Source organism: Rhipicephalus microplus, chromosome 1 (assembly GCF_043290135.1).
Source record: "Rhipicephalus microplus isolate Deutch F79 chromosome 1, USDA_Rmic, whole genome shotgun sequence".
Classification (NCBI taxonomy): domain Eukaryota; kingdom Metazoa; phylum Arthropoda; class Arachnida; order Ixodida; family Ixodidae; genus Rhipicephalus; species Rhipicephalus microplus.
Genome location: NC_134700.1, coordinates 255,138,798 through 255,155,414, shown reverse-complemented (window position 1 = coordinate 255,155,414; position 16,617 = coordinate 255,138,798). Strand labels below are relative to the sequence as shown.

Sequence of the window (16,617 nt, the reverse complement as noted above, 5' to 3'; positions counted from 1 at the left end):
ATATATTGAATTTTATTGGCATGTGATTTGACTGATTCCACAACGCGATCTTTCTGTTGTGGCGTTTATCTTCCTCCACGATCGCGTGTTATCACGATCTTAAAACAGTGTGATGCATGGTAACTGCTCCTACTAACTGATTCGATTGCAATAAATTTAAATGCTGATGATTAAGATTTGCGATCTACAAGTGAGAGCTTTGTTTAGCGGCACAGATAGGTCGGAAGTGCCGGATTAGAGCAACGCTTGTAAGAGTCGTTTGTGCCGTGTCGCCGCTCATCGCCCAAGTAGTTGAAGCAGAACGGAATCTACACTTGTCCGAGTAGGGTATCTAACAGTTCTTGGTACTACTAGCTGCCGCCTCTACTATCATTGGCAGGCGGTTTGTGCTTGAGACCTTTTTATGAACTCTGTCCTATCCAGTGAAATCTCGAAAGAAGTGTTCGAAATACGCGCGTAATGATGCACGCTCGTGTACTTGTAGCCTATGTATTGAGAAATGTCTAACGTGTGTTGACTGTAGCCTAATAATCGCATAGAGCAGACTGGTGCGATCAGCAAAAAAGGCGGCTTAACATGGTCACTGTGGGGTCGAGAAGTGGCAACGGTGAAGATTAAGCGTAGTCAATAGCCCCTAAAAGTCAAATAACAAAGTTTATTTGCATAAAAAAAAGGAGACGGAGTAAAATATCTGGCATGGCCGAATATGCCACACGTACTCAGTGCGAAGGGTTGTTTCTATTTCGCCACTACGAATAATAACAATAATAAAGCATTGCACATACGTTGGTAGTGGTAAAATGGATGTCCCTGTGGTACATATATAGAATATCCCACTTCATTGGAGACATAATTGTAATAAAAACATTTTCAGTGTTAAATGTGAGAGTTTAAATTTTCACGTAAGGTAACTGATCACGAGCATTGAAATTATTTGACACATTTTCCTGCAGGGCAATGGCATTTTGGCATCAGCATCGGCTGCCACCTCCACTGCCTCAGAGCAATCAGGGTTTTGGAGGTGATGAACAGCCAACTCTGCCTAACCAGAGGTTCCAAACATGGCCCACTGCACCTCGGGGCCAATCACTGCAGTCTCCCTACAGTGTGCCTCCACCGAGTGTGCCACCACCTGCACCGCAGCAGTTTTACCCACCACCCAGTGTACCTCAGCCACAACCCCCATTGCAGCAACACCCGTTGCAGCCACCTCCAATGAGGCTACCCCCGTTGCAGCCACCGCCGCTGCAGCCACCACCGTTGCAGCCACCACCGCTACAGCCACCACCGCTACAGCCACCACCGCTACAGCCACCACCGCTACAGCCTCCTCCTCAGTTTCCTGAAAACAGTGCCCTTAGACCACCACCATGGATGAATAGTGTACCACCGACGCAGCATGTTAATGTGCTCACAAGCGAGATACCACCAGAGGAAGCTTCGACGGATGACACGCAGGCTAAGAGGCTACCACAGTGGCTGCAGAAGAAAGTCAAGCAGTATGAATTGAGCCAACAGAGTTCCATCAAGAAGGAGAAGGTGTCAACTGCTAAAGAGGAAACATCCGTAAGAGCATCGCATTTAGTTCCTATGGCTTGTTTTTGTGTGCTGATCAGAGGTGAATTATTCTATGGCCACCGAAGAGGCTAGTTATTAACACACAAGTGTCATCGATTCTAGACCACGGTGGCCTACTTTTGCGAGAACAAAATCTGGAGACTTTCTAAGCATTCTCGGTTGTGCTGTAAGGCTGCGTTATAAATGTCGATCTTGAGTTTTCACTTGCTGGAGTTATTAACAATGCTCCTCCTTTTCTTTAAGAACATTTCTGCGCTCTGTGTAGTTATAAAAAAAATCATGCACTGCATATACGATATACGATATACTGCATATACGATATACGATACTGCACCATACGTCACCATTAGTATACTGATACTGGCTTAGAAAACTAGAAATTTTCAAGGCAAATGTGTGCCTAAATTAAAACAACTATTGTGTCGTGCAGCTCTTTTTGTATTGCTGAATTATTACTTTCAACAGGATTGTCACTTTCTCTTGAGGTAATGAGCAGCATAGTACCATTACAGTAACTGAGGACATTTTCAATGTCTCAACAGTTTTCCTGTAACCAGGACACGGAGGACCTCAATGAAGCATTTGTTTGATTGAAGTGCCCAAACAGGTGATAAGTGTCCTTTTAAATCTGGGTTTTATGTTGCAGTCTTTCTAGTCACATCTTACCCAGACAGTCACTGTACTATACAGCTGTACCACAAGCAGTGCTATTTCTGGTAAAAGGGCCCTGCAACGCTTTTCCAAGTAATCATCTAATTGCTTCATTAAAGAAGCTTATTGCCTCTCTAATCAACTGCCCGAATAATATTTAGAATCCGTCAAGTACGAGCAGAGTTGCAGGGATTCGCTGCGTGCATTAATCACTTTCTCTCTCTTTTCGTACCCAGCCTCCCTGCGTGCTGAAAGCTACGCAGGGAGGCAGATTGCCCCTTGGTCAGCGCACATCTTGATGAAGAGCAATTTCTTTTAATTTTTTCGTGTAATGCATAGCCATTTCAGCGTGATCACTGAACGTATGTTTATGGCACAGTAATTTGTGTGTATGGCATCATTTCTCAAGGGGAGAGGGAGCGATTTCTATCAATTGTGAATTCCGGGCCGCACGTTGCACTGTAATGTTTCACTCGTGTGTTCTCAGTAGCCTCAACTACCGATTAGCAGTGTTTTATGACCATGCTGATAAAGTGTTGCAGGGCCCTTTTTATTCACATTTCAGCTCTCTGTGATGATGTTCAAATCGAGAATTTCCCGAGGGACGAGTTTTAAAACCATTGTTAACTATTACAGCCCCTGATTGTGCTTAGAGAAGCACTAGAAGCCCTGGAAACTCTGAAGAGTCTGGAAAAATTGGCTGAAAGCCTTGTTCGGCGGGGAAACGATGAACAGTGGTCGGCACTCATGCAGCATGTTGAGCTGCACCAGGTTAGAACTTTGTTTCTACTGCATTAGCATATGTGAAGATTGTTTAAGACACGTTACAGTGACTTCTTCCTCAGGGCTTTCTTACCTTCGAGGAAGAAGCCAAGACTGGCTTCAAAACGTGAGGTTTTCCTAATAATATTTTGGTTGAAGTTTTCTCATTCTTTCTGTTTATAGAATCCTGCGTGTCACCAGCACTCTTGATAAGCAGTGGACTCTTGCACATGCTAGGAAACTTCCCCATAAACTTCAGAAGCATGGTGCTGGCAGTGCAAGTGCATGCCGTTTTTAAATTACCTGTTATTGACATACAAGCGAGGTGTGCAAAGACAAACTCTGTTTCAAAGCATTTTTCAATATGGCCTTTGCCGACTGCCATCTGACAGATTATTGTACAGAGCCATATTTACTCACCCAGTCTTCTTTCTTAGATTTGCCTTAAGTGGCCATGTTTTTTTAGGACACAACTCATTATTGTCTGCCACCCCTCCCCTTCCCATTTTTTTTTTGCTGTAGTGTTTGTTTATCATGTCTGCCTATAGAAACTATAATGTTGAGATATCTTCTGTGCAATATGTGTATATTTTTTTGCATTCTCCAATTACTTTAATTTGCAATTTTCAAGCTCCTGAACAATGAGAGAGGAACTACATGTATAGTATCCTTTGTTGTAAATATGTTGCATGACAGAGGGTTGCAGCACTTCTGTATACTTGTCATGCCTATTGCTTGCATGCTGATTGCTCTTGCTCTCAGCATTGAAAAGAGTGCTGGTAGATTTATGTGTATCATCGGAGCTCTAGAGCTCAACTAAAATGGCTAGCTTAGTTTTCCTCAAACATGAGCACTTCTTCGCACAACTACCTATCTTACACTACCCTACAATTTACAAGCTTAGCGTGAAAATGAAAACATTGTACTACTTGTGTATCGTGCATGTGCAATCATGTGCACTTTTTGTTATTCCCACTGTTGAATTTTGAAATGAAAAGATGAACCTATTTATTCTCCAACTCTCTCTCAGGCAAAGCTCCAGTCACGATGTCAACAGCTCTCCAAGGAGGATGTTCTGTCTCGACTACTTACTTCAGTTGAGCGAAGACGAAAGAAAAGGGTACATTCACGCGGGCTTTCTTTTTGTGTCAGTGAGCAGCTAGAATGCTTGCCTTTTTTATGTGATGCACCTTGTGTTGCTAAAATGTATCGTAAAACTGGTCTATATATATATCCGAGTTGACTCTGGGACCTTCTTTTTTCTTTTTGTCATGTTTGCTAGTTCCATAGCCCTTCTGTTGTATTAGCTCTTTGCTCTGCATGTTCGTATAGTCTAAAGGTCATAAGTATAGATATAAATATAGACAGTGTGTTGAGAGTCTTATAGCAATGGCTGCACAGCGTGGCACATACTTTAACTGTGGTGTTTTACGTATTGTGCTGGAGAACAAGCAGAAAGCAGGTTTCTTTTTTTGTAAGCTTGTTAACTCTGTTTCTAGTAATCAAGTGATAGGATTGTGCCCACAGTGCTTCATAGTGCAGTCACTTGAGTGAATCAGAAATACTTGAGTCCTTCTTAATTCACTTACTCCGTAGGTTTTAGTGCTTAAAGTGGTCTTGATACACTCCTCGGGCTTGGTGAAAGAATGCATCCTACAAACAGCAGACACTGCTATGAACAGTTAAGCCAAAGTTTGCAGGTGTGCATGGCATGTATAGCTTACAAGGGAGGCGTGAAGTTGCCACTTCCTCAATTGCCCTCTTTTCAGACAGAGGCCCTGTTCTCACTCACTTCGTTAAGTGTAGAACGAAGTGTAGAAAACGTGAAAGAGGGACCTGGACATCTGGCTGTGTAGAAGGTATTGGAACATATGAGCAAGCCAGCGTCCAAGGCTGTTGCTCTTGCCCACGCTCCTTCTCCCTCCTTTCTTAGCAGCATACTCCCATAGCTGGCAAACTTGCGACAAAGTTTATGTGTGGAGTGGCAGAAGTTGAGGCGGGCATTTGTGAACAAGATGTGAATGAGTCAAATTGGAGAGAAGCCTCCTACCGCGAAGCAGGAAGTGCAAAAGCACAAGTTGGCTTAGGTCCTCGTACTTCGCAAATGAATGATTCAGCGGGCGACTGTAGGAGCGAATGATGCGACTGTTGCTGGCTGTGCTGTTGTATGTGCTCCTGCTGAAGTTGCTGGCGATGCTGCATCGGCACTTGCTGTTGATGTTACTGGTTCTGGACTTGCTGGCAGTATTTTTCACAGATTCGTGAGGGTTCTTGATAACGTTCATACTCCTTGAGAGTCATATTCGTCAACTGCTGCTGGCATTGTATCTGAAGCTTCTGCATGTGCTGCATAATCATTTGCTGCTTTGCCCCTTTGGGAACCAGGTAGTCCTTGGCATCTGCTTGGTTCACATGTGCATCAGAGCTGAGTAAATACTGCCAGGCTGACGACGATTTTCCTTCCTCAATCAACGAGGACGACGACAATGCCAAGGCGTTAGGGATTTTCGAAGGCCGTGGAAATTCATCCAAGTGCACTGTTGTTGGCAGTGGAGTGTCAGTGTCCATCTGGATGTCCAAAGGGATTGGCTTGCTATTTTTCGCCACAATTAAAGCAAGCACTTTCTGGAGGTTCTCATCAGGGGTCGACAAGTCTGCCAAAAGGGCATCGAGCATTGAGATGTGTGGTTTCATGTCTTTTCGCTCAAATCGGCACAATGTTCAGAGTCGATTCATGGTCAAGAGTCAAAGACCAGACGACCAGGTGGTTTTCGGTACCAGAACTATGTGTAAGAAAGGCGAAGGAGGGACCAGGACCTGGACGTCTAGCTATATCGAAGGTATTAAAACAACTGAGCGAGCCAGTGGCCGTAGTTGTTGCTCGTGCCCTCGCCCCTTCTTCCTACTTTATTTGCAAAGTACATTGCCAGCTGTAGGCCATACAACACCTGATTGCAGCTATTATCTGATAGCTGGCATAAATCAAGAGCTCGTTCAGATCAGAAAGTGCCAAATGCAAATTGCTCCTTCAGAGCGCTCTGAAGTGTGCTTAAATTCAAAATTATATACTTCAATGTGCTACGAAATCAAAATTTTACAGCCCCAAAAATGCTTTCAAATCGCATATTCTTACCAGCATCACTGAATTACTTCATTTAGTCATGGGACGTTTGCTTACACTTATTGTGTTCATGTAAACTAGGCTTGTGTGAATATTCGAATGCTTCGAATATTCGAACGAATAGGAAGGTATTCGATTTCGCTTCGATTCGAATTTACATTATGAAAAATTTCGAAGTATTCGCAAGGAACGAATAAATGCATACAATTTCGAATGTACCCCCTGTAAAGATAGTTTCACTGCGGTGTAGGGGTGCTAAAACGTGAAAGCATCTGTTTAGAAGAAATTCGCGTTGCCGTGAAGCCCTTCTTCAAATTTAAAGGGGCCCTGAAACATTTTTTGAGCATTGTTAGAAAATGCTGCGGATCGGTAGTCGAGGCTACCGAAAGCATGCAAGCCAAACATTATAGTGTAGCACGTGGCGTGCGATTCATAACAAAGTCTCAAAGTCAGCAGAAAATTGCTCTCTTGTCTCGGCAAATGACTCGACAAGCTCGGAAAGCATGTGTGACGTATTTTCTTTCCTAGTGCTATCCCTCCCGGCGTAGCTTTCAGCACTTTCGTTGGGACGAGAACAGAGAATTCAGTTGCAGCGTGCGACAAATCTTTGCAGCTCCGCGCCTACTGGAAGGATTCTAAGAATTTTTCAGGCCGTGAATTCATTAAGCAATAAGCTTCTTCAGTAAATCCATTCCATGGCTCCTTGAAAAAGTGTCGCACGGCCCCTTTAAATAGAAATATTACCCTCAAATTAATTCATTTTATTAAGCTAAAAAGCTTGTTATAATGGCTTATATGCTTCGTGTATAATATAAAGGTAAATATAATATAAACTTAAATTCGTATATATAAACTTAAATATGTTACATATTATAAGGGTTATGACTCGCATCCTGCCAAAGTCAAATCCTGCTACTACTCAAAGTTTTTTTTGCTTCTTTTGAACGAAAAAAGAAAGTGGCATTTGCGATATTTCAATTTTTAAAAGATATTGTGCAGGTTAGTTGGGTGATAATAAATATGCCTGTTTTTTTTTTCATATGTTATATTTCGAATCCGATTCGAAATTATTCGATCAAAATCACTATTCGCTTCGAACTTAAAGTTCACTATTTGCACAAGCTGAATGTAAACATTCTTGTAATACTACATATCTCTAAAGCTTTTTCATTTTTTGTCTAGGAGAGGTTGAAGCGACAGCGTGTACGACGAGAACAAGAAGCTGAAGAGCATGCCAAGCAGGTTGCCATGGTCGAAGCCAAAATTAATGCACGCCGTCAACGGATATTGGAGCGAGCAAATCAAGAAAGACAGGTGATTTGCTGTGGTACAGTAAACATGTCACAGCAGTTTCTAATGAGCAACCTTTTCTGTAGATCGAATTGAATAGACTTCTATTCATATTTACATTATTATGCTTGGGAGGAGAAGACAAAAGGCAGAAACACCCAGCAGAATCTTCCAAGATGGGGTGACGATTGCCACACAAGCTGTGGCTACAAAAACAGAAGTTGTGATCTAGTCTTTAGAGAAATTCATTTAAACAACAGATGCAGTGATTACAACCAAGATAAACCTGTATAAGCTGCACCAGCAAAATGTTTAATGAATTAGTGCAATTTAACGGTGACCTTAACTATAATTGAGGCAAAAGGATGTTATGGTTAATTATGCATAGTTGTTGTTATGAATTGGATAGAACTTTTGTCCCCTTTTAAACCCACACTTTAAGGTCCAAGTATAAATTTGAAACTCTTACAGCTTGCCCCCAAAAAATAATCCCACTATATCGTTCTGGGTAGTTTTGTCATTTTCTTTTTTTTGTTACTCTGGATAGAAAAGATAAATGAAATGTTGGTCGAACGTTTCCGAATGTCATCATGATAAAAATTTTGCAATGAATTGCTGCCTTGTTTAGACTGCCAGCTCGTTTGCACACAATTATAGTGCCATATTTGAGGGTTACGATGCATTTTATTTAATGTTAATGCTTCAGTGCAGCACTAACCTGTTTCATTTGAAAAAATGCAAAAGCCATCTGCAGCTCTATTGCAGTGCTACTTTCAAGTCATCATTTGCTAGGATCTTCATTTATTTGTTTATTTCCTACTGGTGCAGAAAAGTTTCTCAGTAAACCTGTATACTTTGTCAAATGCCACAAGGACATTTATATTGTAGCAGCACTGTTCACTTTGATGGCCAGTAAGCCTGAACTGTAGAAACCTTATTTTTAAATTCTACCCCTGCATGCTAAATCAGGTTCAGCTGTTGCTTTAGAACAGTAGAAAAGTGTTCTAGTCAGTAAGGATTCATCATAAAGGAAGTTTCGTCGTAGAAATACAGACTAGAGAACAGCGAAAGACTAGACAAAACTCTTTTTCTTCTTTTATGCTCCTGTTCTTGCACCCTAACATTTAGCTTTAGTATTTAATATTGAGGGATAAATTAAGAGCACCTATACGAAATTCTAGCTATAAGTTATCTCTACATGGGAATATGCAATGTTCTTCATAAGTGAGGGCCAGTTGTACACGAGTACTCTAGCTGAACTGCCGACTCATTTTCGCTAAATTGTCTCTCAGATCAAGTATTTTGCAGTGGACTAAGCCTAATGCCAGGTTTATGAGCACCACATACTTCTCTTTTGACAGTAAAATCAATGTGCACTTCATCAGTTGGTAACCAAGCCATCTCTCGGAACTGCAATGCCTTTGTGCTCTTGAGAGAAAAAAAAAATTGATGAAATGAAACCTGTAGCCATGCCTGCCTAGAAAGATAGATTTCTCTACGCTGTATGGTGGGTCGCAACTTTCACCATAGTGTGGAAAAGTCGTAAAATGAGGCCATATCTCTGTCGCACACAAATAAATGTCTCTTGAGGGACATTATTGTCTATGGTGTGTTTATTAGCCTTCTCTAAATAATATACAGTAAAAGCTCATTAATTCGAACTCAGTTATTTCGAAATCCCACTTGATTCAAAGGATTGCCGCTATCCTGTGTTTTGCAATGTAAGTTTAAGTGGTTAATCTGAAGCGTCGGCCGGCACCAGTCCGGTTAATTCGAAAACTTTAGGTGTCGTGTGCCAGTTCCATATTCCGATTTCGCCGCGAATCCGTGGAACGACGGCTATCAATAGCCACAAGGCAATGCAACGTATCGATCCTAACGAGTGGCAGCTGAAGCACCCCAGCCTCGCTACTTCCAGCGCAAAAAAAAAAAAGAAAGAAGAAAAAACGGCCTCGTGGTCAACCAAAATGTGCGCCTGTAAAAAACAAGCTATGCTTCACTGCAGGACAGCGGTGACACGCGGGCAGCTTACCGCATTTTTCTCGCATTGTCAGCGGGTCGTGGTTTACCCATTCTTTCTGGAATTGTAAAGAAATTAATAAAGGACAGTTTAGCTAAAATCGCGATGTATGTGCACCTCCGATCGCCGGTTGCTCCAGCAATTCGTGTCTTTGCACTGGTGATAGAGTTCTTGTCAGCAACACCTACTTCAAAAACTAAGTTTGAAAGTTTCAAAGATAATTTTTTCCAGCCAAAACACATCGTAAGCTTCGTCATACTGGCAATTATAAAATTCATAATTATAGTAGAACGAATGTGCGAATGGTCCCATCATGACGTGCTGACAGAGCGAGGAGCAGGCGACATGCTGCCCGCATGTCACAACTGTGTTGCAGGGAATATGTCTTGTTTTCTGTGGGCGCACATTTCAGTCGTTCACGACTGCGCTTTTCTTTTTTTTTTTTTCTGTGGCAGCAGCGAGGCCCACTGTTCTTCCATGTTTGCGGCAAAATAAAGACCATATATTGCTGAATAACATGACCTTAGGAGCCGCAAGCTAGCCGGCACAGCAAACGACAAGCACTGATTACTTTGAATAGTTCCAAGTTCCTTGCATCCCACTTCTTGTGTGTTCTGTTAATTCTAAAACCCGCTTAATCCGAAGCTTTTTCGCAGCCCCAGTTACGTTGAATTAACGAGGTTTTACTGTAATCAAATAATGGCTGGAGACATAATTCTAAACTGATGCTACAGCAACATCCTTCCTTTGTGTGTCATTTGAACTAGAATCAGACAGCGGTTTAGCTGAACACATGTGTACATCTGCCGCAGTTGTTTATGCAGAAATCAAGTTTTGTTTTCCCAGTAGTTTTGTTTTGTGCATAAACATGTATAGATGTTTATTAAATGTTTCGTTAAAACATTTCATATTTGACGCAACAGTTGCGCGTCGAATCTGGTGCGACGTTCTGAAGAAGCGCAATAACACTCAAACCTCATTATAATAAAGTTGCATATTACACGAAAATAAGTTTGTTATATTCGAAAATTCTCTATAAAGGTATATTCCTAACACTGTATTTATTGCAAGACTATTTTTCATTTACTTCGTTATAACTGATATTTCATTATATCTGGGTTCCTTACATTGAGGTTTGAGTGGATTATATGAGTTTATAAGATATGTTCTCAGACTGTTGATACTGATGCATTGTGTTTACTTTTACTGTGCCAATAGGAAGAAGAAATGAAAGAGGAAGTGGACTCTATCCTGGGAGAAATACGGTTCAAAATTAGCCGTACAAGAGAATATCTTGATAAGCTCGAAGCCATAAAACAGCTTCGGGCCGCTCGCAAAGAATCTTATCAGCAAAAAGGTTTGCATGTCGTTAACATTGAACCTTAGTTTTAAGACACTAGTGTTTTTATTAAAAGTATTTGTGAGCTTTAAAAAAAATAAACCGGTTAGTTTTTTTTATCTTGTACTGCAGAATTGTGTAATGATATGGAGCTGTTCTAGCAAAGGACTCTGTAAACATGAATCTTCACCTGGCTCTAAAATGCATGGGTCACATATACCTTACTGTGGCCTTAAAGCTGTCCACTTTGTCATTCTGCGCACTATAGATGCAGTGCATGTGCTCTTGTAGTTCACCATCACTAAAGAACTATAAAACGAGGCTTATACCGAGACACAGCCAAGCTTTTACGGTATTTCTTGATTTACAAAATTAAAAAGTACTGAACATTTTGTTTACATCAACCAGCAAAATGTGGTGCCCTTAATTGTGTCTGCATGATTTGTTACTTTTATACCATCCCTGTCACTGAATGTTACATTTACCATGTTAATGTAACACTTAACAGGTATGTGGTAGAAAACAACAAGTTTTATTCATTCACGTGTATGAAGGGAAAAGCAGATGAAATAAAGCAATCGTTAATAGTAATGTCTTGTGGTTTTAATAATAAGTAATGTTGCAGACAATTTTTAACAATTCTCTGTTACTCTTGAGGACTAGGAGCATTGTTTACTTAGATGCCTTTGCATTGGATTGATAATATGTTATGCACTGAAGGTGTTGTGTGAAACGCAGTAAATTTTAAAAAAAGGCTGGGAATTGTGTTGTATGTTGCTTAAAGAGTAGCACTATGAATTTCACTAACTAATCTTTCTATTCTTTTTTTTCTTGTTTGTAGGTCTCTACGTCGCTCCAGAAGCAGATAGTAACTTTGAAGAAGGGTTCTCATCTGTGCACCGCCTTCTTGAAAATCAGCTTTCAGATTATTTGAAGGAGGAGACTGCTCTCAAAGTCATGCTCGAAACTGAACAGAAGGAACAGTTCGAGAGCAAAAAGCTTGCAAACAAACAGGCGGCTGTCCTCAAAAGCTTGTTCGGAAGCACAGGTATGGCTCTTGTTTGGTTATCACTACTACTCGCAAATGTTGCCATATAACCAACTAGAACCTCGTTGATACGTTCCCGAATAATTTTCCAGCTTCTACGCATGCAATTGTAAAAACTAAATATAACCCTATAGAGCTGTTTGTAACACATTTCCATAAAATATTAATATTTGGCAGCAATGTTCAGTTGTGTACTTCTGAAGCTCTAAGTCCACCGCGCAGCGACGGCGGCTTCTCCATAGTGCCCCTCCCCTCCTCCCCTCCACGTGTTCTCCGAATCACTTGATCGTTCCCTCGGTGTCTACTCTGAATAGCTTGATCACCACTGATTGTCAACCACACACCAACCCGAAGGCACACTCATGCTGGCCGTCAAAAATGTTCAAATAGATTAAAAAAAAAAATCTTTTCGGTAGCATGTGACACGATTTCACTGAGCATTGCATATCTTTCATTCCGGAGCTAACAATGCGACGCAAAAAATTGAGGCTGCCGCTCCTCTGTTCCGCAACAATTTGATAAAAGACCTACGAAAACGCACATGCTGCCACTGCGTAACATTCTGCAACACTAATAATAGCAATGCCATCATTTTACCCAATAAATATGAAGGATGAGGCATAATTTTGTCCACGCTTTTCTCCCGGAGCACATTCACTTATTTTTGGGTTACTCTGTCCATCACCTGGCACACTTCTGGTTGGTGTTCGTTTTTCTAGTGCTGAACTTTTCTCCCTAGCCTTGGGTCGTCAGAAGCAGCCTGTACAAAATTGTTGTGGAAGATATCTTGAAGGTTTCAGGCTGTCAGGCATGAAAGAGATAATGCTCACTCACCCCAATTTTGTGAGGACTTGATGGATCGCAACGCAGGTGCTTGGAGACTTGCTTTCGGTGGTGGGACTACCAGTGGCAGTGAACATACCGCTGCATGTTTAAAGTTAAGACAGAATGCAAATTTACCAGCAAGTTTGCAACATAGTACACGACAGCTGTAAGCAGCTGTTGTTTTCAAGGGCACTTATCACTGCGTTTATTAAATCGCTCTTTTCTGTTGATTGTGTTACCTATCCTAGTGCCTGTGTCTTATTTCATTCTTCACCTCATCTCTTGTTCTGTCTGCTTTTCTAAAATGAGCTTCATTTTCTTGTGTGCAGAAGTCAACTCCGAAGTGCTTCCATTCAATAAACTTTATACATCTTCAAACGAAAGCATTGATTCCTTAGCATGGGTTAGGTAAGTACCTTTGTTTATCTTAGCTATGTTTAGAAAATCGAAATTATTAGGCTTGAGCCAATTGTGAATTTTGGGTTCAAAGCTAATAGTGATTTTGGTGGAACAATTCCACATCAAACTCGTATAGTGTATATTACATATTTTAAAGAAAAATAGGCATACTTCACATGACCCAACTATTTCGCAAAATATTTTTTTAAAAATAAAAACAATGCTTGTGCAGATGACATTCTTTTTGCTTCAAAAGAAGTGTTCACAATGTTAAGTAGTAGTAGGATTTGACTTTCTCATTGACATGTGGGGTTCAACGTCCCAAAATCACCGTACGATTATGAAAGACTCCGTAGTGGAGGGCTCCGGAAATTTTGACGACCGGGGGTGTTTTAATGTGCACCCAATTCTGAGCACACGGGCCTACAACATTTCCGCCTCCATCGGAAATGCAGCCGCCACAGGCGAGATTCGATCTCATGACCTGCGGGTCATCAGCCGAGTACTTTAGCCACTAGACCACCGCGGCAGGGGCGAATTTGACTCTCTGTAGAATACAAGGGATAACCTGTGAAATATGCTCTTTTGAAATTTACTAAGAGGAAGTAACTCGGGTGCTGCAAGCTTTTAAACAAAAAATTATGAATCGATGCGAGTGTAGAAATTTCATTTAAACTTGAAAAGGGGCTTCGCGAAAAGGTAGATTTTCTTGGGGGCAGGTGTTTTCGCAGCTTAATAATTCTTTATTGCAGGGAAACCACTTTTACGTGGGTTAACACGCAGGTGTTTTTATGGCTTAGCACTTCTATACTGCAGTGAAACCATATTTACAAGGGGTTACATGTGGACTATATTCAGCAACAACTTTTTTTGGCATTGGAGCGAAGGCTACAGAGCCAAATCGCGGGCATCCTACTGCCAGTGAATGTAGTTCCACAACAACACCCGTATTTTCACGGTGACATATACAAGTTCCCCCTTTATTTTTTATGTGGAGCTATTTCAGACAAGACGCAGCTCCCACCATTAAGATAGCCATATTTACTTTCATTTATTCGTTGTCACTTCGCGTTCTCAAGCGTGCGAGAAAGTGCCACCTTTTTATGGGCACCTCAAACACTAAGCAGTGTGTCCGTTTACATGAAACGCTAATAGTGCGCCCCCATCACTTTCCATAGCATTACGAGACATGTGCGAAAACGGACTACTTCATGTAGCGCTACATGTGCAGAAGCTCCGCCTCCATAGCTTCCCCTTCAGTGCCAAAAAAAGTTGTCGCCGAGTACAATATACATCTGTTCGTTCATTTCAAATACTTCAAAATTTTCTGTGATGTTTGTTTGAATAATGAAAGCATTTGAATATTCGTACAAGCCTAAAACTAACATAATAACTTTGCAATGTGCATATGTTTAATTATTCATTTATTGTTTATTGCTTGGGTCAAGAATTTACAATTTCCCAAAAATGACTGTGTTATGACTTGCCTCTCTTTTATGCCTTTTTAGTTGTTTATTCCCAATTACAGCTGCAACAATGCATGGACCACATTTTATGAACAGCCCCCTCCAACATTTCATTGTATCAGCAACAATTTGAAATAGTTGTTTGCTGTTGTGTATTGTTTCCTTGCAGTAATGCTTTTATTGTTTTTTGTTATCCATCACAAAGCATCCTTTGACTGCTAGCTTGGCTAAGGCATGACAGACTAAGTGATTGCTTATCAACCAAGATAACTCACTGGACACTGCACATTTTGCTAGGTTACTCATTCTGAGTATCAGTATAAACATTCACGTCTAAATAAGTTACTAGCAATCGTTTGGAGCAGTGTATGACATTTTTGCTTTTCTAAAAAACAAACTAAATTGTGCACCAGATTTTTTTTTTTGCCATCCCGACTCCTCTGTTTTACGAATCTCCAAAAATTTCAATGTTGCAAGCTTTGAAGATTCATGTTTAAATTCGCAAAGTCTGTCAAATTATTTGACGGACCCGGCAAATGCTAATATGGGCTTCATCATCGTTTGCTCATGGGGTGGTTTAAAATACTACTTTGATTGAAATAGCAGTGATCCAATTCACACTGCACAATTTAAGGGATGTTGAATGGTTTATACATTCTTTTTTTTAAATCTAACTTATTTTTTATACTGCTCCAAATTTGGTATTTCAGGATAAAAAAAATGTATGATTTTTCCCCGTAAACTGCTCCAAATTTGGATTTCAATGCTCCATAAGTAACATTTTGCTGTTCCAAAAATTGCTCCATATTGTGTTTTGGCTGTTGCACCCCTGCATTAGAGCTCTCAGGGTGCAGTTTATCTATCTAAAACAACTCATTTCAACTTTTCTCTTTAGCATTCTTTGAACTACACAGCAGTGTGGGTGTAAATGGGATAATATATGGACATTTATTTCGATGCGTAACTCATTTCGAAAAGCTCAACTCAAATGCACTTTGAGAAATATTAGTATACTCTCCTTTGTTGCTTTATTTATCCATGATGGAAGGAATGTACAATTCATTGGAAGTACTAAAAACATGGAAGGTGCATTATTATTGTCCTTAATATAGTACGAAACAATATACATGAAAGATCAATCAGCTTGCTGTTTCGCTATATGCTGTCTTCTGTTTGTTAGTCTCTCGAGTATTGTATCTTGTTCCCTTTCTTATTCTAGAAACGCTTGGGACACCTTCCTCGTGCCTCCAGATCATCCAGCGGGTTCTTCTGTGCCTGTGCAATGGGTTGTGCCTCAGGAGCCCTCATCCCACTCGTGGGCTATGTACTGCACATCATAGACAGGCCACTCAACGTGAAGTTTGTAAATAAATGAAATTCCAATGGTATTCACTGTCTTGTGTACTGCTGGCTGGAGACACTTCTTCATGTAGACAAGCCAAAATGATTCCTCGAACGCTTTCATTGCTTGAGACATTTGATGCACATTTAAGCATTTTTTGTGAAATTTGCCAAGGAAAACGTTACCTTTCAAGCCATTTCCTTTTTTCCACGGAAATCCTTATGAAAGCGGCTGTCTAGCTATAATTTCATCGTGAAGTCTGCATTACGTATGTGTTCCAGCATTGCAGAGAAGTTTTTTCTTTTCTCTGTAGATTCAGGTGGCGGTGATGCGACAGGTGTGTGGCTCCACCATTTTAAGAGGGTTGGCACAAGGTTGGATAATTACAATGTCAGCAGCAGCATTTTACAATGCCTGGATATTTGCTTTCAAAAAAATCACATTTTGTTAATTCTTATACACTTGCACGTCTAGCTTTAGAATGCTGCCCTACGGGATTAAATTTTGGTACCCAACATATCAGTTGCCATGCCTACGCAGGCAGTGTGCGCAATATGCATGTGCCAGTGATCTTGGCAGAGGCGCCTGTAGTAGTGATGACTGCATGAGTGAATCGCCTGTCGGCAAAGCTAAGGTTGAGGAATTGTGTTGACAGCTTTATGTGCAATGAACTATTAATCACACACTTTAATCCCTTTCTGAGAGGCTTGTGCTGGAAAGCAGATCTTGACCCTTATATGAGGGGTTTCTTATAAACAGGTCCCCAGGCTCATTTT

General features: G+C 40.9%; 1 protein-coding gene across 1 annotated transcript; it reads left to right on the top strand.

Annotated features, from left to right (window-relative positions):
• Window positions 1–31: 31 nt before the first annotated feature.
• On the top strand, window positions 32–15,887 carry LOC119186910 (uncharacterized). The gene is made up of 9 exons (XM_037435266.2): window positions 32–119; window positions 954–1,566; window positions 2,866–3,000; window positions 4,022–4,111; window positions 7,295–7,426; window positions 10,641–10,779; window positions 11,603–11,809; window positions 12,964–13,042; window positions 15,719–15,887. The coding sequence occupies exons 2-9, from the start codon at window positions 958–960 to the stop codon at window positions 15,837–15,839; spliced, it is 1,512 nt and encodes a 503-aa protein (XP_037291163.2). The 5' UTR covers window positions 32–119; window positions 954–957; the 3' UTR covers window positions 15,840–15,887.
• The last annotated feature ends 730 nt before the right edge of the window (window positions 15,888–16,617 follow it).